Source organism: Drosophila navojoa, chromosome 2, assembly GCF_054131105.1.
Source record: "Drosophila navojoa isolate 15081-1374.11 chromosome 2, UAZ_NAV_1.0, whole genome shotgun sequence".
Lineage (NCBI taxonomy): Eukaryota > Metazoa > Arthropoda > Insecta > Diptera > Drosophilidae > Drosophila > Drosophila navojoa.
In genome coordinates, this window is record NC_142890.1 from 17,420,925 (window position 1) to 17,447,731 (window position 26,807).

Genomic DNA, 26,807 nt, shown 5'->3' on the forward strand with positions numbered 1-26,807 from the left:
TCTGCTCCCCTGGGCCCACCTCTAGAGCGCCTCTCGCCAAAATTGAATTACATTTTCACTTCACTTTATGCTAAAAAGCCGTCAGAAGGCAAAAGCCAGATAGCAACAGCGCAGATAAAAATTAATTAAAATCTTGACAGATTTTTCTTTTTTTGCTGTCTGCCGCAGAATTTTCATTTTGACCAGTTTTTCAGTTTGTAGAGTCGCTCTATTCGGAGACAAATAGAGTCACACTTCTCGCTATGTATAAATAATTAAAGCGAATATTGTAATGAGAATCACATACTAAAGTAGCTAAATAAAAGTTAGTCATCCTCCCCATGGCTGAGCTCCATCTAGCTCAGTGCTCAGCAGCATTTCGTGTCAATTCGTTTTATCAGCTGCTGCTTTTCAAAAAATATATATTTCACTGTCAAGCGACATCCGACGTCATTTATAATCGCTCGAACTTTGTGACATTTACACAGAGCCTGACAGAGTCCAGCGATGTCCGGACATCGTTGAGCTGTGGCTTGATGTTAATGTTTTTCCTTTTGTTTTCCGTCCTCGGAGCAAGCACTTGGAATATTTTCTGCAGCACTTATACATGATTGTTTCATATTTCCATTCTTTTTGCACGTTATCATGTAATGCTGTGTCCAGCCCGCCCTCGTGGGCTTGCCGGGGGGGCTGGGCGGTGCTGAAGTTCTATCGCTCAGCTCTGAAAGTTATTGATAAATGATTGTGAGGGAATTTTATTGGCTGGGCTGTCACAGCGCTTGTGTCTGGTCCCCTGTTGATTGCCTCGACAGCCGCAGCACCCAGCAGCCAGCACCCAGCATTTTCCCAGATTCCCGTCAAATGGGGGATACCCGGATGCATAGCTGCCGGAGCTGGTCCGAACGCTCTGACGCCCAGCTGCCGGCTCTGTCTTCAGTCCTCCTCTTATCAACAGTTTAGCGGCTTCTGTGTCTGACAGGTGAATAAAAGCAGCTGTCAACACTTTTCCCAGCTGCTGTTCATATATGTGTCAGAGTGTGTGTGTGTGTGCCTGTGTGTGTGTGTGCTACTTGTGAAATTGCAGCTCCATTAATTTTGATATAAAGCATATTGATTTTGTTTATGATCGCTTTGTTTTGCCCATGTGCTATAAATTCAGCAGATAAGCTGAGGCATGATGGCTATTTTATGACCTTTTCCAACACTGACAACAAATATTAAAAGCTGCTGGCAAATTCGGAAGGAAAATCAATATATCTATGTGAATATGCTGGCCTAGGCACTATAAAACGCTTTAATTACGCTGAGGGCATCGATGGCATTCCAGTCAAACTATTTTCGAAAACCGCTTTGCAATGCCAACAGTAAAATATTTTACTGGAATTTCCGTAGCGAATTATTAAACCTTTTCGCCTGTTGACAGGCGTTGTATAAAAATTCACTCGAACAAATATATATGTATATGCATATATGTATATCTGTATAGTTGCATGGAATGCCTAAGCCGCCTTTCATCGTTGATAGATACATTTTTATTGGCCAATTAGGACTAATTGGTGCATACGGTAAACCTCTTAAAGACCCAAATGACAATCACAGGCCGAGTCGGCAGCATTGAAGGCAAATTTAGCCGCAATTCGAAAGAGCATTTTATGCCCAACTTGGAATGTCATAAAGCAACACAATGGCCCCATAAGGTGCTGACAGCAGGTCAGGCTACATAGCTTGTGTGTGTGTGGGATTGGTGAGTGGAGAGAGGAGATTGGGCAGGGGAGTAGAGGAGCGGAAAGCCAATGCAGTTTTGCTTTTAAATCCGCACATTGCTGTAAAATTTATTGATACACTCTGCTTGCAATAAAAATTGATGGCAAAAACACATTTACACTGACAAAGCAGGAGGCAGCGGCAGCGGAGCGGAGGTAGCGGGTTGACAGCTATAATTTTTCATTTCATTGTTTTGCTTTTGTTTTCTGCTCTTTTTTTTGGAGAGGGACATTGCGCGCGAACGCGAATGGATAAAGTGCGCCGACAAAAGCCAAAGTAGCAAAAGGCAGCGTCACAAAATTCTTTCTATGCTGCAGAAGAAAAATTCGTGAAAATGGCAGACGGAACTGGAAGCGAATTTTTTTATATTTATTTCGGCGGAAAAAAAAAACAACAAAAAAAAAAACAAAAACAAACAGGCAAAATGCGTGAATGGCATCGGAAAGTGGAACAGCAGCCGGAGCAGGGCGCAAGGATTCGAGAGACAGCCACTGCGACAGCTGAAAACTGCAATAAAACCAAAAACGGACGGAAATGAAAGCACTGAAATAATGTCCCTAGCTAAAAAGGAAAGTGAAAAGTTTTCCCACAACCCAGCGAAAAAATAGCCAAAAAATAAAGACAAAAAAACTAAAATAAAGCTCATAAGTAAAATGCGACCAACAAAATAAATAAAGCAATGGAAAGCGAAATGAAAACAATGTAACGCTGCCCCAGAGCCAAAGCAAGCCGCCGTTGATTTTATTTTTATAGCCATAATTTATAGACGGACTGCATGGCGTATACGTAACGTGGCTGCTCACGCACATTACAGTGCTTAAGTGTGGCCGAAAGTCTTAGTTTTTCTTTTGACCCCACCAAGACTCGATGGCCAATGGAGCAGCCGAATGGGGAGCCAATCGGCTGCGCTTGAGGGCGGCCGGGTCATTCGCAGGAGATGGAGGCGGGCCGCCTGGCCGGCATGCAAATCATTTTTAAATGCTAACAAATTTCGGTCAATTTATTTGGAGCTGCTTCAGAAATAAATTACAGCAAAGCCGCAACCGCATGGAAAAAGTTATGAATAATGCTTTAAAAAAAAAGAAAATGGAGACCCCCTGCCCCTTGCTTCTGCCCCATCCCTCTGTGAAACGCAGTGGCAAATAAATCAATCTTACGCCCAGTGCCAAGCCAAGCCGAGCCAAGGCAAGAGGCAAAAGTCAATGAGGCTGCGGGGCTGGGAATTGGCTGTGAAACTCTCAGCAAAGCGTAGAGCGAAAAATCAATAAAGATATTTTATAAGCACGATATAAGTTGAGGTACTAGTTATTAGTTATTGGGGCTGCATGGAGGGGGCTGAACTGTAAAGTTTTTGCCTCGACTCGCACAGCGAGCCCCGTTATGACACACAAATCCAACAGAATTCTTTATGGCTCCCATCTCGGTTCCTCCCCTCTCTCTCTCTCTCTTCCTGTCTCTCTCGCTCACTCTGTCATATTTGTCTGCTCATTTGCGTTGCCTTTTGCTTCCCCATTTACTTTTTTCAGCCGTCCTCTGTCTCTCGCTTGATCATTTACAATTCAACATTTTGCCGGAGCTCATGAATTATGTTCTCATGTTTTGCCTTTTTTTTCACTTCTGCTGTGTTTTTTTTTTTTTTAGGTCTGCGGCGACAGGGAAAAGTACGCTAATAGCTTCTTATAACAGCAATGGGGCAAGCATAAATTTCCTCATTTTTTTTTTTGCTTTTTTGGTTTTGTGCAATCCAGATTTTCAGTCAACACTTTTCCAGCGAAAAGCTCTAAGTAAAGCCAATTAAAGGGCAAAGTTAAAGCAATTTTAGGCTGAATGGCGCCGTGATTAAGCCGCCGGCCGTGTGGGGGGCGGCAGGCGGAAGGCGGAGAATTGGCAGCCTCTTGGCTAAGTGAGTTAACCGTTTCAACATGAAGTGCACGTACGATTGAATGTGACTATTTGCATGCGAGCACGTGGCAAATGCAGGCGCTGAATAAAAAAAAAAATGGCAAAAAAAATATAGCCCTGTTAGCCCACAGGACGAATGCGTGTCAAACCAACAAAAAAAAAAAAAAAGAGCAGGCGCAATTTATGCAACCAGCTGCGGCAACACTTGCTCTGGCCAAAGAGTTAAACCAATTTGGCAGCTCGCATGCAATATTGGATTAGAGCCTGAATGCCCCATACATGAGTTAGTTAAATGAAATTCATCCTGTTGTAACCGGCATAGAAAATCTGAATGCAAATTCCGCCCATTTTACTTCTGCTATACAGTTTATGCATTCTCATATGAAAGATGAAAGGGTATCTAATTGGCGACAATTCGTTCTCATTTAATTTAATATTTTTTCCACTCTGCACTGCAATCGAACTGCGCTGCCAGCAATTGCAAATGTGTGCCAGCCCCTAAGGACTGAGTTAAAAAAATATCACCCGGGCACTCGATCAGTTCAAATGTTAAGTATATATGCTGAGGGACATACATCGTGCATGCTCGCACATGTCTGCCATGGAGCTGCAGCTAAAGTGGAATGCGCTCCAGCATTTCATTGTAATACATTACAAATTGGGTCTAGTATAATAATTAAATACTAGCTTAAAGCTAACAACAGAGTTGGAGAATTTCTAACTGTCTAACTGTATGCAAGTCCTTTCTATATATGATTTTCTCATTGTGTTTTCAGCCTTAAAATATTTCTAAATCCAACTCAATCGACTGGCATTACCTGTCTCATGACGAATGAAGGCAACTTTCAAATAAACCAATTACTTATTTGCTTTGCATCAGTTGGCCAAGTTTCGGCAATATACTTAATCATAAATGCGTAAGCTGAGGTCAGGCAAACTTTTGGGTTGTCTGAGTGCAATGAAAGCTTTTAATTTGATTAATTAGCCCAAAAGCATTTCGGGCACTTTGTTAATTAGCTCGAGGAGCGGCAAACACTAATTAAGTAAGCGCAAATAAAGTGATTGAAATTGTAATTGCAATCAGGGCAATAATCACCGGAATGCTTTTAAATAATATTTTCGCAAAAATACTTTTCACAACTTACCAATTGTCATGCAGAGGATGCCGCCAATAAGTAACTGTGCCAGCCGCTTGGTGCGATGTGGCTGTCTGCTGTCGGTGAATGTGGTCCTGGTGGTGGTGGTGGTGGTACTAGTGGAGTTGGTGTTGGTGGTGCTGCTGCTGCTCATGCTAGCGGCGTCTGTTCGCATTTTGGATCGATTTTTCCACAAGCGCAGCATACTGCGCCCTTCGCCTCGCCTAGCCAGAGATTAATGTTCGCCTACGCAGAAATAATGCGAATCTTTGCACTTTCACTTCTATTTCGCTGCACTGGTGGCGGAGGCGGCAATTGCCGCGCCAGAGATATGTAAACGCATTTAGCACCTAGCCAAAAATAAAATCAAACTATATTTTCTCTCTCGCTCTCTCTCACTGTCGGTTTATATTTTCTGCTGACGCTGGCAACACGTGGCGTATACGCAATGTGCAAGGACCTGGTTTGTGCACACGCTGACGGAATTCGCCAAATAAAACTTATTCGTGATATATATGTATATGTATGTATGCAATATAAATTGTTTACTGGAGCCGAAGAATCGACGCTTTTTTATGGGACGGCTCAGTCGTTGTCGTTTTGATTTTATGGCCAATTTTATGGAGCCAGAGCTTCTACGCTTCTTTCTGATGATAATTTTTGCATACGATTATTTATTTGTTTATTGTTTTAGTTTATCAGTTTTGATCTAAAGCTGTTGCTGTTGCTGTTGTTGTTCTAGTCTCTGCTATTTTCATACACACTCCATTTGCTGCTTTGTAAATAAGCCTTGGCCCAATGCCATGTTCGGCTGGGTTCCACTTGAGCTACTCGGCTGAATTGTTATTCTTGTTGGGAAAACAACATCTGTCAGGTTTGGGAGCCAATTTCGTATCCCTTGGACTCGTGTCTGTCTGTTTGTCTGCTGGCGCATTTATCTGGAATGAAACAAAGGGCAATCAGGGTTTTTAATGTAGCGTTAATAGTAGTCGAGAATCGATTTATTTTTGGACTGCTAAATGCCAAGTGATTTACTCTACTTGGCTCTATTGATGGGCGTCTGAGTGTGTGTGTGTGGTCAGCACAATCTCGAATGTCTGTGTGTGTGTGTTAGTCTGAGTATTATTGTAGATAATTGCTTTTGCTGCTCTCGTGTTTAGTTTTGCGCTCAATTAATTATCTCAAGTTGCGCCATTTGCGGACTTAGTGAACCCAATTGGCCCTGCCACATGCCGCAGCTAATGCAATTTGTATTGAGCGCCGCAACACATATCACTAAAATGCATCACTCCATTTGTATTGCCTCTTATCTAATTAGCCCTGAAACAGTTTAGAGTGCGGCCTCACAGCAAATTAGCACGGCTGCCCCGAAGACATGCCAAAGGGAGTAAAATAAAATGTAAATAAAATTATTTATTATTGAATTTACTTTTACAATACATAATGAGAACTTGGTATGATCAACACTTAGTTATTTTGATATTAATTAAAGATATAAATATAATTAAAGATATAATTTGGCTCTTCAACGTTGAATGTATTTTATTTTCTTTTTTTTTTCTGCAGAGTTTCATATTCTGCTAAGAGCAGCTTAAAGCCGTGCAATGGCTCAGGCAACGTCCGTCTTTGTGACTGCAGTGGAAATTATGCTCTTTGAGCTACTCAGAGGCTTACAATTTCTTTTATTTTCAATGGGGAAAAAAGTGACTAAGAAAAAAATGCCACAGAGAAATTCATCTTCATAATTTTGCGCACGTTACTGCCAACTCATCTACATAAAAACACACACACACGCACACACATATGACATAAGTAGTGTCTGTGTGTGCCTGTGTGTGTGCAGCAACATGTCAGCGAAAGCGAAAGGCGGAGGCAGTCAAGCTAAAAGGACACTCGCAGCAGCAGGAGCTGTACCATTTTCCAGTATCAGCTCCCAGGCCAGAACTGAGCGCCCAGTTCCCTTGCGAAGGACCACCACTCCACCGCTCCACTGCTCCTCGCAAATGTAGGCCACTGGCAAAATGTTGACTTTAATGTTGCTGTCGCTTGAAATTTATGCAGCTGACGGTCACAGCTCGTCCCGGCTGTCAGCCAGCACACAGAGCCAAAAGGGCGGCATGCAGAGGCGGTGCGTGGCAGGGCGTGGCGTGGCAGATCCTCGCTGCTGGCAGCGTGCATCCCGTTTGGTGGGCGGTGAGCGGTGGGCGGTGGGCGCAGACAAGGGCGTTGCACGAGAGTCGAGCGACCAGTCGAGCGTGCATTTTTCACGAAAATTTGAAGCCCCAGACACATCTGAAGATTTATGCGGGTCGCTTAATAACTCACACACACACACAAACACGCACTCACACAACGATGAACGTAATTAAAAAGTTTGTCTAAACAATTCTCTAATTAAATATTATTTGCCAGTCGAGGCCACATTGAGCTGTCGTTGTTGAAACAGAGTTTTTAAATTCCTGGAATAAGTGTATATATACGTGTGTGCGTATGTGTGTCTGTGTGTGTGTGTGGGCGTGTCTGTGCTTGTGTGGATGTGGCAAAGCCTTTATGGCTTGAATATTAATGACTTGACATTTAGCTCGATGAAATTTGTGCTAAAGTTTTGGCAACAGCTATGCCACAAATGTTACTCAATTCGGTTGAGCAGTGTTTTCTATTCGTCTGTGCGCCTTCCCCCTCGCCTTCCCAGCCAGTATGAAATGCCATCATCGCAACGAAATGGCAACCACATGACATACTCCACTGCGACAGCCCCCGCCCATAATAGCTTAATGGCGAAACCACCAAGTGCACAGTCGAGCAACTAAATAGAGCAGCTCTTACTTATTCCAAGTGAACAAAGTCAAACATTTTCAGCCATTTTACGACCTTCGACTATTGAGGAGCGGCTGCCGATGAAAAGGAGTATCTGAGGTAATGTGGCATGTGCAATTAAAGCAAACAACACACGAACTCCAACATGCCCCTGACTTTGGCTTGGTTTCAGCATAATTAAGCAATTATGGGTAAAGTGAGTGTCAAATTTTCGATTGGAATTTAAGTAGTTTACAAATGAGAAGGAGAACGGGAGTATAAGAAATATATATGTATGAATAATTATATATTAAACATAAAATATATATATTACATATTTTTATAAATTTTTTTCTATTTTTAATTTATTTTTATTTTATTTTATTTTATTTTCATTTTACTTTATTTTTAATTTATTAAATAAATTATAAATTTTAATTTTATTTTTAATTTATTTTTATTTTATTTTATCTTTATTTTGATTTTTTATTTTATTTTATTTTTATTATTTTTATTTTTGCTTTTTATTTTATTTTATTGTATTTTTATTTTTTACATATGTACATATCAGTTATAATTTTAACTCTTCATTTTTATTTTTATTTATTTATTTATTATTGCATTTAATAGGGAATTGAACTAGAAACCTTAACTACTTTATATAAAAAAAGTTTTTAATTAATTAAAGACATGCCCGTATTTATATATACTTAATATAATGAACAATTATTTGCCATGCCTTGTATTTAGTAGCGCTTCATTATGCTGAAGCCTTTCACTCTTCAGCCAAGTTAATTACACTTCATTAAAGTCCTGTTCATGACTGATAAAGCCTGAATTATGAATTGTTTCCCTGACTTGTTTTAATCAAAGTTTAGTTATATTGATTAAAATGTTCCAGGAAAACTAAAAGCTGCAATTAAAATGCAGTGAATGAATTCTGCTGTAGTCGAAGTTTGTTGGACATTTTGAAAACATTATATTCAGTTGGCTTTCAGATAGTTTCGCTTTACATTTTCAGCTGCAATGGCCAATTGTTGTTGCTGTTATTGCTGTAACAACTACATGATTCTTTTAGCAATGTATTCCTCTCTTTTTTTTTTTTTTTGTAGCAACGCAACGCGTTGGGCAACTCTCGGGGGAAATTTATCTAAATGTTGTTTCAAAACTTCAACTTGACTGAGAAAGAGCGTGGAGCACTCAGCATGCTGCCATTTTTCGCACTCACTCTGAATCTGTTTTTGCCTCGGCAGACAGCGCACAACGGACAATGCCTGCTCCCCGCTCGCCCTAACGCTTGATTTGCCATCACTGTTGCTGTTGTTGTTGTTGTTTTTGTTGTTGCTGTTGCTGTTGCTGTTGCTGTTGCTGTTGCTGTTGCTGTTGCTCTTGCTGGGGCACAACATGTAGCACAGTTGACACAACTAAAGACATTACACAACAGATTACGTGTATGCCGCCGTATTTAAGTGTGTGTGCGTGTGTCTGTGTGTGTGTGTGCTTTGCTATTAAACTGTGCTACACTCACGCACAAAGTGCTGAGCAGATTTACAACAACAAATTTTTATGTTATTGGAGTGAGACAGCGTTGACGACCCAAAGCCCCATCTAACCTAGACTCCCCTCCCTCCTCTCTCTCTCTCTCTCTTTGACAAGTCTCAACCCTGCACTGGCTTATAACGAGCTACATGCTGCTCGTGTGTGTGTGTGTGTGTGTGTGAGTGTGGATGTAGTAGTTGTTCGACCTTCGACTGAATTAATGTTTTTATGCCCCAAACCCCATAGGCTGCCAAACTCCAGCTCCACTGGCGGCTGCTGCTGTTGCGAGATGCGTATCTTGGTCAACTATATAGGCACATCTACATACACGAGCATATGTGGGCAGCGGGCGAGGGCAAGGGTGCGGGCCCATTCTTGTTGTACGCTATATGGCATACAAACATTTTGCACAAACTTTATTCTCTGACATGGCCCATGTCTGTGTCTGTGTCTATGTCTATGTCTATGTCCATTCCGCTGGCACGTGCAACTGTCCACATTTGAAGTCGAGACATTGAGTTCTGGCAAAAGAGTGAACCACACACATACACACACACACACTTGGTTGTTCGTCTGTCTGCTTGTCAGTCTGTCATCATGTCGAGAATTTGTTGTGTTGCTTATAAAGGCTTCGCTCCATTTATGTATATGTATTTATATACATATATATATGTATGTATACATACATATATCTGTCTGCCTTTCATTGTGTTACTTACAAATACAACTTGCAAATATTTACGAAAATGTTTTCAGTTTTAATGTATCTCTATTCGGTAAAAGAAATTGCAACTGAAGTGCGGGCTTCACTGCTTCCGCAGCTCAGCTCGATCGAGAGAAACCATTAAGTGTATTGAATTCATCAGAAGCCATTTGAATTGAAGACACTTTAAAGTCAATCAGCTTTCTCTTTTATAATGCGCTCAATTCCCTCTTTTTTCAGCTCATTTCGTCTCTTTGAGCTATTTTTGGACGGGCTTTCGCATAGCTAATATGCGTCAGGCAATCAGGAAATGGCATAGTAGAGCAGCTCTGGGGCTGTGGCCACGCCCACGCAAGCTATGCTGAGAAATAAGTCATGCTCTTTATGAGAGGCAAAGGAATAACTGTATATGTATGTATATCTTTCATAATCCATAAGAGCTGACCAAAGCCGAGCCACAGATAGCTGAACGGTGAGCACGTTCTCCAAAAACTTTCGCAACCAACACACAAACACACACACACACATAGACAGACACACTCACTAGCACACACACACACACATCCACCCACCTCTGTACCAATATTCGCACATAAAAGTCAATTTTTTCTTCTTTTGTCTTCTAAGCGAAAATATGTCTGAAGAGGTCAAGCGAGTGGATTGTGTGGGCTGTGGGCTGTGGGCTGTGGGCGTGCCGTGCGGACTGGCTCGGCCTGTACAACTGGGATACAAAACGTAAAGTCTATAAAAGAAAATATTGCCCCAACGACTCGAAGAGCAGCTGCCGCAACTGATGCTCAACTCTCTGCAGCTAACGACCAACAGCAACAAATAAAACAAAAATAAACCCGACTATAAAAATCTCAGGTTTATATATATATTTTTTTTTCTTCCTTGGGATCAGCTTCAGTAAATGGACACACTTTGCAGCTTTAGTTGTTGCTGTTGTTGTTGTTGTATTTGGCTGCTGCTTTTGCAAAATTAAGTAGAAAGCTTAGTCAAGCTTAAGACAGCTTTAAAGCAACTAGATCTCAAATGGTATACAAATTAAATAAAATGCTAGTTTAGTTTACAGTAATATACTTCCATTCTTAAATGAGATTTGTATGACCAAGTTGCGGAACTACGAAGTAAAAATAATATTAATTTTCTTTGCATGACATCCCATGGTCAAGGAGGACATAAATTTGTAGAGAAAATATTGCTTGAATAAATTTTAATCATAAGTTAATGTTCGGGCATTTTTACTTGTCTTACAGCGTATCTCCTAGTGCAGCAGCACCACCCAGCCACCCAGTCAGTCAGCCACCCAGTCAGTGAGCAACCGACCCGACAGATTTTTGCTGATAAATCACAACATGGCAAGGTAGCAAATGCTATAAACTTTGATCTCTTTATAAATTGCATGCACTTAATCATTTCCAAAGGCCTAGAACTTTCACTCTGTAGTTTGTATACATATGATGTGTACCTGTGTATGTGTGCTTGTGCATGTCATGTATGTGTGTACGCTTAGCAGCAGCATTTATTCATTTGCCAAAAACTTGCACAGTGAAATATCGGCTTAAAAACTTAATAAAAATTGAATTTATGGCAAGTGCTTTGAGACAGCCGAACGCTTATTTGCTGTGAAACGCACAACACGGTCAACGCACCCCAAAGGCCCACATGTAATTAAGTTTCCCCCCTCAAGCCCAACTGACTGAGGGGGTTTCCAGTGTAACTTGAACGGGCATGAGGCTGAGGCCAATTGCTGAACTATTTCGGTTTGGTTTGGTTTTTTGGCTAAGAGCAGGCCATTTATGTTGTTGCATTCTTAAATGCTGCATAATTGCATGTGGGAGGGAGATGGATGCAGGATGCAGCGCTATCTAAACGAGCCGGAACTGAAATTCTATATAGAAAATGCACAAAATGCGCACATATGCAAATTTGCACAAAATTCAAGCGAATTTTAAACAGTGCAAACACACACACACAAATGTGTATCCGGATATAACTTTAGTGTTTGTTTGACTGCATGCAACTTAAGCTATATTTGTATGCTCTACACAACAACAACAACAACAGCAGCAACAACAACAACAACAATTGCAACAATAATGCATTAAAGCCCAAAGACTTTCGTATCTGCTGATGCTGCAAAGCGTTTGAATTAATAAATCTTTTGTTTGCTAATAAATTTGCAAACATCTACGCTGGGTGTTTATTTATGTCTTTTATATGCTGAGCACACCCACTTTCCGTTTCGCCCCGAGTATAATGTCTTCTCCAGCTGGCTAATTATGCACGCAAGTGTACGCTCCAGTAATTTATAGCCTATATGCATGCAAATCAATGCAGCTTTTGTTTGAGGAAAGGTCGTTAATGTAAAAATCAAAGCTGACGCACTGCAAGGCCCAACCAATCGCAGCATGAGCTGAGTATAGGTATTTTTAGTGGTTAGCGTTAAGATGTTAGTGCAAGCCACAAAGCTAATAATATTAAGACAAGACAAGGCTGCGTTAGAGATTTTTAATTGTTGGATTGTTAAGCTCTTGTTTAGTAGTTAAATCGTATGATAGTTAGATTTCAACACAAATTTCATTTGTTTTAGTCTCTAGTCTTCCACGTCGTTGCGAGTTAGTAGAGATTGCGCCACCGACTTGATCAGAACTTGCTGCGTGTAAAGATTCCGTGTGTAGCCCTTGAAGATCATCCGTTTCTTGCGATCGTTCTTCTTGCGGATCAGCAACTGGCCCATGCCATAGGCCACGACGGCGCCCATGCTGCGATCCAGGGCGATGGCCGGCACGAGGCGTAAGAGAAGGGGACTCTCCCAATTCGCTTTGCGTGGCTGGAAAATGCCACGCTTTAGCTTCTTGGCCACGTCCATAATGAGCTGATCCTCCACGCAGAGAACGCGCCCGCAGTTGTCAACTGCGCCGTGGAAGAGACGCCGCATCACCGTTTTCAGATCCAAGGAGTATGCCTTGTACAGCGGTACGCCCTCTTCCTTGTCTGGATTCATTCTCGAACGGGGCACGTCCATCTCGAAGAGAAACTCCTGATAAGCCAAGTCCTGTAATGTGGTTGCCACAGTCTCCACGCGGACGCTCGGATTATTAATGTCCATATTCTCAAAATCGTCCTCTAGGGGCGCCACCTTTGGCAGACGGAGACGGAAGCCTTTTGACTTCAAATCCTCCATTTCTAGATCAGAATCGCTCATATTTTATTTTTTGAGTTGAAATTAAGATTGAAGCTTTCCTGCTTTATGACCACGCGGTTTTAAATCAGCTGCAATAGGTTATTCTAGAGATGGAACTTAGAAATATCGCCTAGCGCCGATATATGCAGCCTGTAACTTTTGTTGCTAGTCGCAGTGACAGTCGCAAATATTTCTGTTCAAATCGATAAACATTTATAAAGGAAAATAGCCGATATTAATCGTATAACAATTACTATTGGCACCAACTGATATACGATGTATCATCACAAATATTGCTGTAGACTCAATAAGAAAAGCTAATGTGGATCTGAATATATTTTCCCATGCTTTATAATAACCACAAGGGTCCCCGAAGAAGACGTTGAAAATAAAAGTTTGGCACTTTTCACGCAACTTCCATTTAATTTTGTATTTTTCGGCCAGGCTGTCAACTCTTTACACACATTATTAAAACATTTTCCCACGGGTGTCAACACTATGAGCCGCTCGACAGCTAAATTGTTGGTCGCGCCCGGCAGCCCTTCCATCGGGGCGCTGCGAAGATCCCGAGACGCCGCACCGCAAACAGCGCTTTAATATTTAAGTTGGCTTGAAAAATGCAGAAGCCAAACGAGAAAAGGCCAAGTCAGTCAAAGACAAAAGCCCTAGCCGTGGGCCCAGTTAACGGGCGGTATGCAAAACACGATGAGGGATTAGGCCGCGTTTTGGGTCTGTGTAGACAGACATACACACATACATACATAGTATATGGGGGTTGGCTGCCAAATAGGCGAGGGGGCGTGGTGGCGCGGCACCTAATGTAGCACAGCGATGCCAAACGGATTTGAGCGCGTCATAAAAGTTAAAGACAAGCCAAACAGGTCGCAAGGTCGCTCAACTGTGTGAGTGTGTGTGTGTGTGTGTGTCTGTGTGTGTGTATTTGGGCCGTTAACTGGCCTGGGTCGCAGACAGCTTCATTAAGATAAACCAATAGCTGCTAAATTGTTAGCATTAGGCATACATAATGAATTAAAGGCAGTCAAACTTTAAGTTACTCCTCACACGCACACACACACACACACACACACACACACAGCTATTCAACTGTAACACACTTGCCGCATTTTACTTGAACCTCAACAACAGCCATCAGATTATGCACTGTAACCTAGTCTAGCTCGTACTCCCGCTCAGCTGAAAACCTAGCAAGTCCCACTTGGCTCATATATTGCAAGCCTTGTTATGCATATATGTGTGTGTGTGTGCGTCTCCTGCTAGCTACTAGCTGCTTAGGTGTTGTGGGTATCAGGCTTTGTACCATTCCCATTTAGTCATTCCTTGCGCTTGTTAGCTTGAACGGAAGGCATTTGCACTTCCCTCTCTCTCTCTCTCCCCATCTCTCTCTCTCTCTCTCTGTGTCTTTCACCTTAGTGCCAAGGTTGAATTGCGCCTGCTTATACCTGCCCCCAACGCCGTCCCGCCACGCCCCTCGCCTAGTAGTAGCTACTGCTCACCTGACTGGCATATTTGAGACGCTCGTCGTGTCTTTTGTTGTTCCCACAGATGTTCGGCGTTTGTTTGGCTTATGTATTAATAATTTAGCGCCAAGTTGCGTTTACCCGACATTCGCCGGCATTTCACATAATTCACTTCCATTTGCTGGTGCTGGTGCTGCTGCTCCTGTCTTGCGGCTGAAACACCTCTATAAAATGCTGTACATAATTTCACAATTAATTTTGAATGGTCTTTGTTTCGCGCCGCGCTTTTGTGTGTGGCTCCCCGTTGGTAAGTTGGTAAGTCGGTTGTCTCAAATTTATTTGCTGGTTAACTAACGATTGTCGCCTTTCGCTACAAGAATGATATCTTTGTTTGCTTGCCGTAGATGTTAATCCAAATGGAATTTATATCGAGAGTCGTGCTGGGAGTCAAGGCAAGTTCAAGGCTCAAGTACTCCACATTGAATGGAGAATGGGCTGAGTCAAGGGAAATGTCAAATAGACACAGAATAGATTCAGTATAAAAGTCCAACAAGTCCCAACTAAGTTTTTCCTTCAACAAGTCTTTCAATTTAGTATTACAAGCGGACAAGCGTATTATATTTTGCTATTCACGTTCAACTAAGTTATTCTAAACCTCTGTGCTATACTTAGTAGCAGTATAATATTTCGCTGCACAACTCACTTTTAAGCTTTCGGAAACATCTGCTAAATTCTGTTTACTCTTCAGCAACTTTTCTGCCTCTGTCGCTGCCTCTGTCGCTGCCTCTGCCTATGTTGTTGTTGTTGTCTGTGTTTGCTTGTCGCACGTTCATTTTCAGTTTGTTACCATTTTTGTTGACTTCCTTTGCGTCTTTTTCTTTGGCTGGCAGCACTGGCGCTTTCACTTTGGCTTTCGCTTTCAGTTTGTCGCCGCTTAGACAATTTGAGTGACCTAGCATGCCGAAGCCTCTGTGCCCGCCCCAGCCACGCCCCATCTTGTGCCATTTTTACCAACTGTTTGCTGTTGACTTTTTACATAATTTTGCCGCATGGCTGCTTGTGTCCTTCTTTGCGGCCAGGCCGGGCCAAGACGACGTTGAGCTTCCCCCTGCTCGGCTGGCTCTTTATCAACATCAGACATTCCTGTTGTACGTGCATGTATCTGCTGCTGTATGTGTATGTGTGTGTGTGGCCATTGCTGTTTGTAATTTACTTAAAGCCATTCAAAGGACATATTTTCGGCTTTTCACTCTGGCGGCCAGCAAACAGCTTTATCTGATGCTATCAAAACATTTAGCCAGCCTCTGCTGCTTTCCCTTCAAATAGTTTAGTTGCTCTCGTGTGGCTAACGCTCACATAAATCTGTTGGACATTCCAGGCCTTCAGCGATTTGTATTGTGCTTCAATTAAAAACCAAATTGAAAATATTTTCCGCTTCACATCTCTCTGTCCGGATTTAGTTGGCTCTTCGCTCAGCTACTTAATCAAATTGAAAAGTTGAGAAGTTGCACGCACCACTCATACGCCACATTCGCCAAAACTTTCTGCTTGGCTTGCTGGCTGACACGCCCACACATTGAAGCAACGCCCACGTCCACATCTACTTGAGACCTTAATACACAGGAAATCCCGTTCGCGCGTTTCGCCGGCTGCCAATGATTTCGCCTGATTGCTTCGATTGTTTTCGATTCGCCCCCTGGCCTGGGTCGGCTGGGCGGGCCTGGGCGTGCAGCGGGCGCCACACTCACGCCCTAGACAAAACGCTGCTAATTTATATTAATTGGAAGTACTTCAAGCACTTGGATTAGTTTGTGTCCTCATTAAAAAGCATTTGCAATATTTATCGATGTATATTCATTTACAGCAAATGCGCGGAAAGCGTGGGACTAAATAAATACTATAAAAAAAAGAAAGAAAAAACTTCGCCAACAGCCTGCCGCAGAACAATGAAGACCCCGAGGCAGGCAGCTCGAGTTGCCATTAAATATTGACGTGGCCAAAAGAGGTCTAAAATGCCACAAAAGAACTCATAATGGCGACTTTGTGGCCCGCTGTCGTCGCCTTTGCTGCGTCTAATGCCGTTTTATGTGCTTTATTAAGGCCAAACTTTGAAGGCATAAAACGGGCGAGCTCAGACGGCAGACGGCAAGCGGCAGACGGCCGAACTTCAAACACGATGCGGTGCCAGGTGAAGCATTAAAATGCCGCAATTACGCACTTAACATAGCAAAAACTTGGATTTGATACTTAAGAATATTGTTCATGCTAAATAATAAATTTATTTGGAAAGTTAAAAGGACTGAATGAAAATTTAAGTGCTGCACAAAAATATGAATTGCTTGAAAGTTTAATTCAATTTAAATTTATTTTTATGGGTAAGCTGTGAATATATGTAAAATAAATATTAATTCAACTTTAAATATCATGATCTTAATTTCTATGCTCACCTGCATAAGTAATAAAGTATTTGAAAAGTAAATAAATGTTTAAATAAATAAATGAAGACTTTTGGACTGTCACTTGCAGCAGGCCGATGAATGCACGCAAGTTCATTTGAGTTTATTTGCCTGGCACAATTCAATGGCAACTTTTGCCCCACCTCGGCGGGGCTAGGCAGGAAATGAGCGTTATGGAGCGCACGGTCAATTTATTACATTGGCGCTTGGGCAGGGCTCATGCATGGCTGCACATTAAAAAGCAAATTTAATTAACTTGGCCCGAAAACTTTTATTAATATTGAACATTATTGCGGCGCCCGAAGAGGCAGCTTGGGCATGGAGTCCAAGGCGGAATGCCGACAGCCAGACAGGCGGAGATCTGCTTAGCGCTTGGCCTGCCGTAATAAAAAGTAGCGCACAAGAAAACAAAATAAATAAAAGACAACATCAGCACGCATTATGTACACAATTTACTTTATTACATAAACTGATTATAGTTTTAATGCCGCACGAACCACCCAAGCATCTAACCACCCAGGTCGTGTGGCGGTGTCGACGGCGGCGTCGACAGCGCTCGCCCGACCAGGCAGGAAAAGCTTAATATCCTGCCGTTATTATCATTATTAAACTGCGAATGGCATAATAAACGCACTGGGTAACCGCAGAATTGTCGAGCTGCACGGGCGAAGCCACGAAGATGCTTCCGCACACTAGTGCAATGCCCATGGAAAAGCGCATGGAAACGAATGGCTCTGCATTTTATAATTGACTTATGTATATAATAATGTTAATAATGCGCCCTAGATTGTCGCTAAGTGATCTATATAGGCAGTAAGGTAGTGTTTATATATTGACTATATACATATGTATGGAGTAAGTACAAAATGGTAAAGAATACCATTCTGTTACAATGCGATATATCGATAAGCGATAGGTACCATCTGTTACAGAATATCATTCTGTTATAAGCGATAGGTACCATCATTACTTTTATTTAGTCACAAATAAACCATCACAACACAAAAATATATAATAATATACATAAATTAAATGAAAACACAAAACAAAAATAATATTATATTAAATCAAATTTGTAGACAATACAAAAAAAGAATGCAAAGGGTTATTAGCTTGAAAATAATTTGAAGTATAAATGTTTGCTCGTAAATGAATTTCCACTTATGTAAAAATTTCTTATTAAATCAAATAAATATATCTATTTTGGTTTACTTCATTGAGTATTATTTACCTTGAATTAAATTGAATAATCTAATAAAGCTTATGATAGATATTTAATTTTATAGAAGTTAGCTATGGCTTTTCAACTGAGATATTTATAGTTTTGGTAGTGACAAATTTTTATTATTTTTGTACTTTATTTTATTGTATTTATTTATTAGTTTTTTGTATTTTATAATTTTATAATTTTTTTTATTTTTATTTTTTTCTTAAAAAGCTTGCCACACTCAGACACCTCTCAATTAAAATTACATTGAATTGATTTGTATAAATTTTCAACTCACGCCTTGTCGATCTTGGCCCACTGTGCGGCGAGGCAGTGACGTTGAAAATGTGCTGTTTACTGCCGACTTAATGCGCGTGTTGCGCATTCCGTGGCTTAAATGCAACTTGGCGGCAGCCGCAAGACAGTCACCCGAGACCCGTAACCGATGTACGGCTTGACGTTATGAGCAAGTTATAATCTATTGAAATGCATTTTATGGCGTATGCGCCATACGCCGTGCGAGCCATGCGCCGCGAGCAACAATAACTCGCTAAAGAGCAACGGCTGCTGCCCGAGGGCTGCACTTAACGTACAGCACGCGCCGCATAAATACTTTAAGTGCCCTTTTGGCTCAACAGCCGAACTGGACGCGCCTGGCCACTGAGGCTACAAAGAGAAAGCGTCTGGCATCTGGAAGCCGAATGCCACAAACATACATACATACATGCAGGCGGCAGGCAGCGCCGGCTCCATGGCTGACCGGTGCACTCGAGTGGCATTCGTAGCACGCTAATTTCCAAATGCCTGACTGCCTAATGCACTACGCGGCAGGATTATGTGGGGCCAGACGCAGCTAAAGCCGCGGGGGGCAACATTTCATTAAGCAATGCCAGTTTCAGTCGCAGTTGCAGTTGGTCAGCATGTTGTAAGCGTGCACTAATTAACCGTTACAGATGCATTTCTAGAGATTTCATGTGGAGCTTAGGTTGCCTCTATCTGCGCACGCAACCGGCTAGTCGATCGGACACGCAACATCGAAGCCCCATCAAAGTCAAAAAAAGGGAAATCACTCAAATAGCCATGGCACTCGCAAGGCTTCAGCCTAATTTCGCATTCAGCCAAAAAGTGAAAAGTTTCCATTGAAAATTCTATTTCATCTCGTCAGTCTCTCTTCCTCTCTCTCTCTATCTCTATCTCTCTCTCTCTCTCTCTATCTCTCTCTCTCAATCGTTCTGCTTGGCTTGGATTACATTATTATGCTTATTGCGCATACGCCCCGTAGGCAGCGCTTCAAAAACAACAAACAAGAGCCATTAGTCTGGCAGCAAATTGCAGCATTCTCCGCCGGAATCTAGCACATTTATATATTACCGAAAATTTACATAAATCCATAGAAAAATATTTACATTCTGCTCAAGCCGTTGCCAATTGCATTTGTGAATGTAAATATGTGTAGGCACATATTTTATGTGAAGTATTTGCATTCCCTTGTCACTTGGAGATTTTCCAGGACGAGTTTATTCAACAATCTTGGGCTTGGCTAGAATTTCGCATACACTTTGAAGTGAAAAAAAAACTTAATTTATATTTATATTTTGTTTTATTTAAAGTCGGACTTTCAAGTACTTAAAAATATTGATACGCATTTCAAGTATTTGTAAATAACATTTTCAATCGGAATTCGAGTTGCTATGAATAAATGTGACATTTCCACTCGCACAATCTGGCCAGCATCAATCGAGATGCATGCGTGTGATAAAATCAACAAATTAATTTAATTAAACATGAATTGATTTTGCCGTCGTTGTCTCTGCAAACGAGAGCTCACTGTGGCAATCAATTAACATTATGTTCACTGAGCACGAATGGAAATGCAACCAGCCAAGGCAAAAGTCTAAGCACGCACACATGCACACACTTACACACTCACACAAATACATCCACTGGAAGGAAACGAATGAGCTACGCGTCAAGGCGTAAAGCCAGTGAACGCTTATCCCTTGAATATTATTTAAAAGCTAAAAATTACAAGTGAATTTCTGACTAAATAATTGAATAGATCTAAGGCAAAGGATTTAGCTCGATTAAATGCTGCTCAGAATAACAAATTGAGCAGAGCTGATGTGGGGAAAATATTTTGTGAAATTGATCAAAATCATTCACGATAATGTAAACTGTATTTATAGTTCACTTAATAATTTATTCAGGTCCTTTGTTGTTTTAATTAGCCGGACATTTTATTTCCTGTTGGCAGAATAAGCTATTTTAATGCGCCGCTTGTCTTTTTAAGCCCTTCAGCATTATTTCACATAATTATGTAACAACAAATTGCAGATGCAATCATTAAAACAAACACGTTTACCATGCATCATAAAAAACAATGCCCATTTTTTGTATCACACGGATGATCAGAGCCTAATTAAAGCGAGCGGAAAACGTGAGAGATAAGCTTTAAGTGAGAATATTTAAGAATATGTGAGAAAAAATAAAAAAATAAATGAATAAATAAAATGACTAATGAACCATTAATGAACTTTATTTGACCCAAACTATTAGTTATAGTTGGGATTATATTTAGCTGATCTAAGTTCAGTCAACAACTTATTTTAGTCACTGTAGAGTCAACAATGGCCCTTCTGGAATGCAGCTAACGAATTATTGATTTATTGAATAACTCAATTCGTATATTTATAGATTCTAAATATAAATTGAATTCATTAATAAAGGCAAACAGAACTCATTAATTACAGTGTTAAATAACACACAAAAAGGTCCTGAATTGCGACCCAATCAATCGATGTGAACGACTCCAGATCTGCCATCTATATTTAGAAAGCAAGCATCTAAATGAGGACAAAAATTGTTTGAAAATAATATTATGTGAATGCTGTTTATTTCGTGGAGGCGTGCAACTTTTAAATAATTGTGGGCTGGGAACTTGAGCTCCGTTCCACTGACAACAGAGCAGCAGAAAATAATCTACGCTCACAAATTGCATTTGCGTGTCAGTGCTCGACTTGATGGGGAAAAGAATGGAATGGGGGGCGGGGGGAGTAACTGACACGCATGAGCAGGCTGGCAACATGAAAACGCGTATTAATTAAAACCCGAAACAAAAGCGAAGCTCCATTCTGTTAGGGATTGGGGAACTGCGCCGGGGAGAGGTGGGGGATCTGAGGAACAAATGCGTGACTGCTGCCACTTTACTTGACACAAAAAGCGACTGGCTCCCTTCTGCCACACTTGTGCCTCGCCCTAAGACAAATGGAAATGTACTAATAATATCTGACACGTGATATGCTTAATTCTATCCTATCAGATTATCCCGCCGTCAGGCAGCCGAAACGCGGAAGCCCATTCAAAGTCAACGATGAATATATAATTGTGCCATGCGAGAGCCAAACGAAATAATGAGCACCTGCTCCTCAAGACGCGCTGCTAACCAGCTCTGATTATGTCGTGAGGGGCAGTTGTCAAACGTCACAGTAGTCCCTGAAGTGTAAATAACAATGGCATGGGCGGCCAAAGGACATTTGCATAACGAGTCGCAGACTTTGGTTTTACGGCTCTTTGTGGCCGTAATTAGAATGCGATTAGAAGGGCCCGATTCAAAGGCAACGCAATTGAAATTTGGTGGCTTCTGTGGCTTTTGCTTGGGAATGTCGTGCGAATTGGAATTGCAATTCATGTTAATTTGAGCACAAAACTTTTGGCCAATAAACGAGCGCGTCGAGAGCCACTTTATCGGTCATTATGGCCAGCCATAAACAAATCATGGCCAACTGCCAATTTAGCAAATGGCAAACGGCAAACGGCAAAGGGCAAATGGCCAACTGGCAGTCAACACTAACCGGAGTCCGCCTTCAAAATTGCATGTTTCGACTGCTTTCAACTGCTGCCCTGAAAAGTAGGCAAGCCCAAAAGGAGAAACGAAAAAACAAGCGGCAATGAAACGTGGTCGAATATCATTCATTATCATGTCACGTCAATCGAAAACAATCTAATGACTGCACATGATGTCTATCTTAAATTGAATGCCAGCCAGAAAAAAAAAAAAGAAAGAAAAAGAACAACCAGCTCTGAAATTGAGCGAAATACACACACGTGCTGCTATGCCTATGTATGTGTGTGTGTTGTTTCTGTGTTTTAGGCGTAGGAAGTGGCGTGAAAGTTTGCGGGAAAAACGTTTATTATGCATTAGCCATGGCTCTGGCGGCTAAATCAACTGTAAATCTCTTTCTCTATCGCCCGCTTGGCAAACAATAAGGTCAGAGTGAAGGTTAAGGTTGCTCACGAAGGGTTCGATGTGCGGCCAAGCGTTACAAAAAAACCAACAACAACAACAACAGCAACAACAACAACTACAACTACAACAGCCACAAGAGCAACCCACACTTGTTTACCCAAGTGTTGAAGTGCCATCCAACATTTGAAGCCTCGACATGTATTTAAGCCATGTGCTTCTCAGACCACATAACAACCGATTGAATCTCGCTTTAAAGAGCCATTTTAAAGAGCTCCCTGAACTGGACAAACAGCCAGAAATTATCACTCGCCCGTTGCTTAAAATTATACGCCAATGAGCAATTGCGTCTTGAGTCAGCTTTCGCACTTTGCAAACGCGAGAAATTATTTCCATTTATAATTTCAACTATTCTCGCGCCAATACTCCCTCAAGCAGGAGAAGGAGCTCGCAGATAATTGCCCTGGGTAATTGGTATTTCGCATTCAGTAGCTTCATTAGCGGCGCCCTGAAGACACCGAGGACTACAGTTCCTCGAATTCGTTAATTCAACAAGTTTGGCTCGAGCATTAAATATTTAATGAGAGTTCGAGACAATTTCCAAATTAAAAATTCTTACCGCGAAGTAATTTAGCTAACGTGGCAATAATCTCAAAAATGTGCTTCTTTTTATTTGTTAGCCAAGCCTCGAGCGAAGGGGGCCAAATGCCAGCCACTGTGTTGGTAACAAAGGAGCCCCCAACAACAGCAACAACAACAACGGCAGCAACAAGGCGGTTATTCCAAAAATGCCATAATTACTGTTGTTGTTAGTGGAATAGCTGGCGCAGTGGGTGTTAACTCGTGCCTGGATATTAGGGCACATTTCGGTTTGTTGGTAGGCCAAATAACATGAGCTGTTGGGTTAAATGTGCTGCTATATATGTATGTTTGTCTGTCTGTGTGTGTGTGTGTGCTGCTACTTGCTGCTGCTGCTGTCGGCGCGGAGAAACTTTATAATGTACTTCCGGTAACTTTCGTTCACATGGCAGCGGCATTTCAAAATATTTGACATTTGCATAAATAACACACGAGAGCAGGCAGCAGTCGACAGCAGGTGGAAGTCGAATATATATGTATGTATGTATATAATCGCATACTCGCATCAGGCCTGACCCCACAATTGGCCAAATAACAAAAAAAAAGAGCGCACAGAATATGCAACGCAGGCAGAGCCCAGGCTAAGCCCACGGCATGTGGCATGTAACTGAACCCAAAACGGCCTCAACTCGACTGCCAGCTACACTGCTGGCAGTAACCGTAATTATTTCAAATGTAATTATTTAGAAAGAATCATTTTCAGCTAATATTATTATTTACTGTTCATTCCATCTTCTTCTATTTTTATCATTATTATGAGAGAGAGAGAGAGCCAATATGCTCCCAGTCAACTTGCAGGTGGCAGCTCAGCTGTGTAAATAGAATTTGCGTGAAGCTAACGCAGTGGCCAGAGCAGCCTGAACTGTGGAGCCAGCCCATTCACAAAATAAACAAATTTATAAACACACAAAACAAACGAAATGGAAATAAAAGCAGCAACAAATGAAGTTTATTTAGCCGACGAATGGGCAAAAATTAGATGCGACTGCATGCAAATTGGCAATTAGGAAATCCTTTATTTTATTTCATTTCATTTCATTTCATTTGCGTTTCAGTTTCAGTTTCCTTCGTGCCGCCAACATTTGATGTTCGTGTGGAGCCAGACTTGACTTCGAATGCAAATGCAAACAAACATTCACAAATAGTGCTGGCAACCCTCGCTGGCTATCTAGGGGCTGCTGAAGTGCTTCACGGCACGCACCCTTCCACCCTCCTCCCCCACCCTGTTCATTTCTCACGCTCTAATTTGATGTGAATTCGACAAACGTATTTAATTTTAGAGTTCGTTTAATTTCAGTTCACATTTTAGTTTATTTTTAACTCTTTGCGCGAGTGTGAGGGTAAATACACATATACATATATACACATATATACAGCAGTGTATATACAGGCTGTATATTGTTTACCGAACACTCGACCTACATTTTAAATTGGATAAGCGATGTAAAAAATATAAATATATATACAATATCAAAAGTGCAGCAAATATTCTGCTATAAAAAAGACCCGAGCGTATTGAGTTTAATTGTTTGGAAATGTATATAAATATATAAAATATTAACACGTTGCGTTACGTTTTCTTAATAGTTGGCCAGCTGGCTCTATTTTTTTTTAAACAGAATGTGATATTTATAGCTAATGGTCAGCTGGAAAATAGAGAAATTATTAAAGCCTCTATAAAGCGAAGACATATATAAATTTATTATATTATTATTAATTATTTATTTATTATTTTTTATTTTATTTCTATTTATCATTAATTCATTAGTTATTATTTTATTATTTTTAATTATTATTAGTATTTCTTTTACTATTATTATTTATATTTTTACTATTGTTATTTTTTTATTATTTTTATTATATTTACTATTAATTTAGGGGCTTACTGCACTCACGAAATACGTCACATAGAGCCTATTCTATATAAAGTCGAATGTTGAGTGAGTGCACTTCAGATGTCAATGCGAGCAGGAGCAAATTCCAAATTTGCCAAAGCATAAAAGAGTCGTATTACTTCGCAATATTACTTCGTAGTTGCTCGGCTCGCTCGCCTGACGCTCGAGCAGTGAAGATAAGCCACGACCAAATATGTGCTCAAAGGAAATGATCCCCTTTTTATAGGCTATGCGCTATTCTCTCGTTACTTTCACTCTCTCTGAGTTACTCTCTACATCTCTCTACGCTTTCTCCCTCATGCACGCGCAAGTAGTGGCGCAGACGATCTCCCTTCTGAGTGAACTCTTGATAGGCTGTGCCTTGCTCAGGCAAAAGATTTGCATTCTCATGAGTATGAAAGCGTGGATGAGCATTCAGAATATGTTTTCGCGATGAGCATGCACACATACTTATAGCTACGTGTATGGGTATTTTTGTGCCTGTCTGCGAGCTTAGCAGCTCATTCACTCGCAGCTGCCACTCCCCTAATTCTTTTTTGCTCTGATGAATATTCTTCCTTCGAGTCATGTACGAGCGCAGTCTATCTCTCTCAAATCGCATTCGACTTATTAATATTAATAACTAATTAATTTATATATTAATTAACTAATTAACTACTGTTATTTCTGCATTCATACAAACTTCCATTACTTATTAGTAATACTACTATTATTATTAAAATTACATTAACTCCTAGTACAAGCAATATTTATCAGCTTTAAATCCAATTTCCATCTTGCATTGTTTTCTAGTTCTTCAGCGAAGCCAACAAAGGCATCTCCAGACTGTGGCTCGGGACTACATTATTCAGCGAGCAACTCATCTACTGCCAACTGCACAATGGAAATCGTAGCATACGAGACTTCGATGCTGCACGAAATGTAACGATAAAATGCCATAAATTTTGATGCTGCGAGTTCGACAAGCGCAAAGCTGTAGCCGACAAGGAATACGAGCTGAATTTGCTGCTGCAATTGCCAAAGGTGAAGGAAAAGCAAATACAACAAAAAAGTCGAAAAACAAGACAGGGGAAAATAAAAGGAAACACTCGAATCAGACGCAGAGCGGGGAAAACAGCGAGTGCACAGCGAACGTGGGCAAAGAAATCTCAGTTAAGATGAAAGATTACATCCTGTCAGGCTTATAGCTGCGGGCCAAAGTGGGGCGGCGAGGGGGCGGCCTTAAGCAAAAGTCAATTCCCAAATCAACAGACAGAGCGGCGAGCGAACGAGTCGGGTTAAGAAGCAAGTAGCTTATTTCAATCGAAATCGTTAAGTTGCGCTGTTTAAATTGTGTAAATCCTTTTAGATCAACGTTGAACTGAAAGTTTCGACTTATTTGTCGCTTATGGCTGTTGTCAACTGCTCTCTGGTCCTTGGTCTCGCTCTTTAAGCCTTATCTATGTCTTTCCGGATTGTTTGGCATTGTTTCATGCAACTTTGATTTGGCAAATCAACTGCAAGGCTCAACTGCCCTCTTCCTCTTTTAAGTTTGTGGCCCTAACGGTTTTTATTTGGGATTCGTTATTGGCTGGCAAAACGGACGATGGGACTTGATGGTTGTCGAAAAAGAAAAACTTGGTAACCTGTTGCCAAGGGATTACCAATAGCCGACTCGCAAAAGAAAAAAAACATACCTACACACACACACATACACACAGACAGTCTGACTGACAGATATACGCACACACATATTGCCCTTAAAAAAAAAGTTTGGCTTTGATATTTGATTTCTATGCTGGCAGCCACGCCCCCCACTACCAAGCTGCCCACAGCTGAAATCACTCAAATGGAAAAAAGGTTCAAATTACCGCGACTTTTTTTCTAGCTACTTTTTGGCC

The 26,807-nt window shown here is 41.2% G+C and overlaps 2 protein-coding genes across 3 annotated transcripts in view; both read right to left on the reverse strand.

Annotated features, from left to right (window-relative positions):
• dpr11 (defective proboscis extension response 11) overlaps positions 1–26,807 on the reverse strand; it is a 67,722-nt gene that overhangs the window by 32,031 nt on the left and 8,884 nt on the right. The window contains exons 1-2 of one of the 2 annotated variants that reach the window (XM_089259411.1): positions 14,524–14,678; positions 4,791–5,719 (exon numbers count right to left, since the gene is read on the reverse strand). In XM_089259411.1, the coding sequence (XP_089115537.1) occupies positions 4,791–4,986 (196 nt within the window). In that variant the 5' untranslated portion in view covers positions 4,987–5,719; positions 14,524–14,678. Of the gene's footprint in view, positions 1–4,790; positions 5,720–14,523; positions 14,679–26,807 lie in introns of those variants that run through there. The other variant, XM_018113681.3, reaches the window with a different exon arrangement.
• LOC149092204 (uncharacterized) lies at positions 12,349–13,237 on the reverse strand. Its single transcript, XM_089256512.1, has one exon. It carries the CDS (start codon positions 13,028–13,030, stop codon positions 12,419–12,421), a length of 612 nt encoding a protein of 203 aa, XP_089112638.1. The 5' UTR covers positions 13,031–13,237; the 3' UTR covers positions 12,349–12,418.

What these genes read in the sequence shown, in the direction of transcription:
- LOC149092204 (XM_089256512.1), bottom strand. Translation starts at nt 13,030, where the DNA reads ATGAGCGATTCTGATCTAGAAATGGAGGATTTGAAGTCAAAAGGCTTC.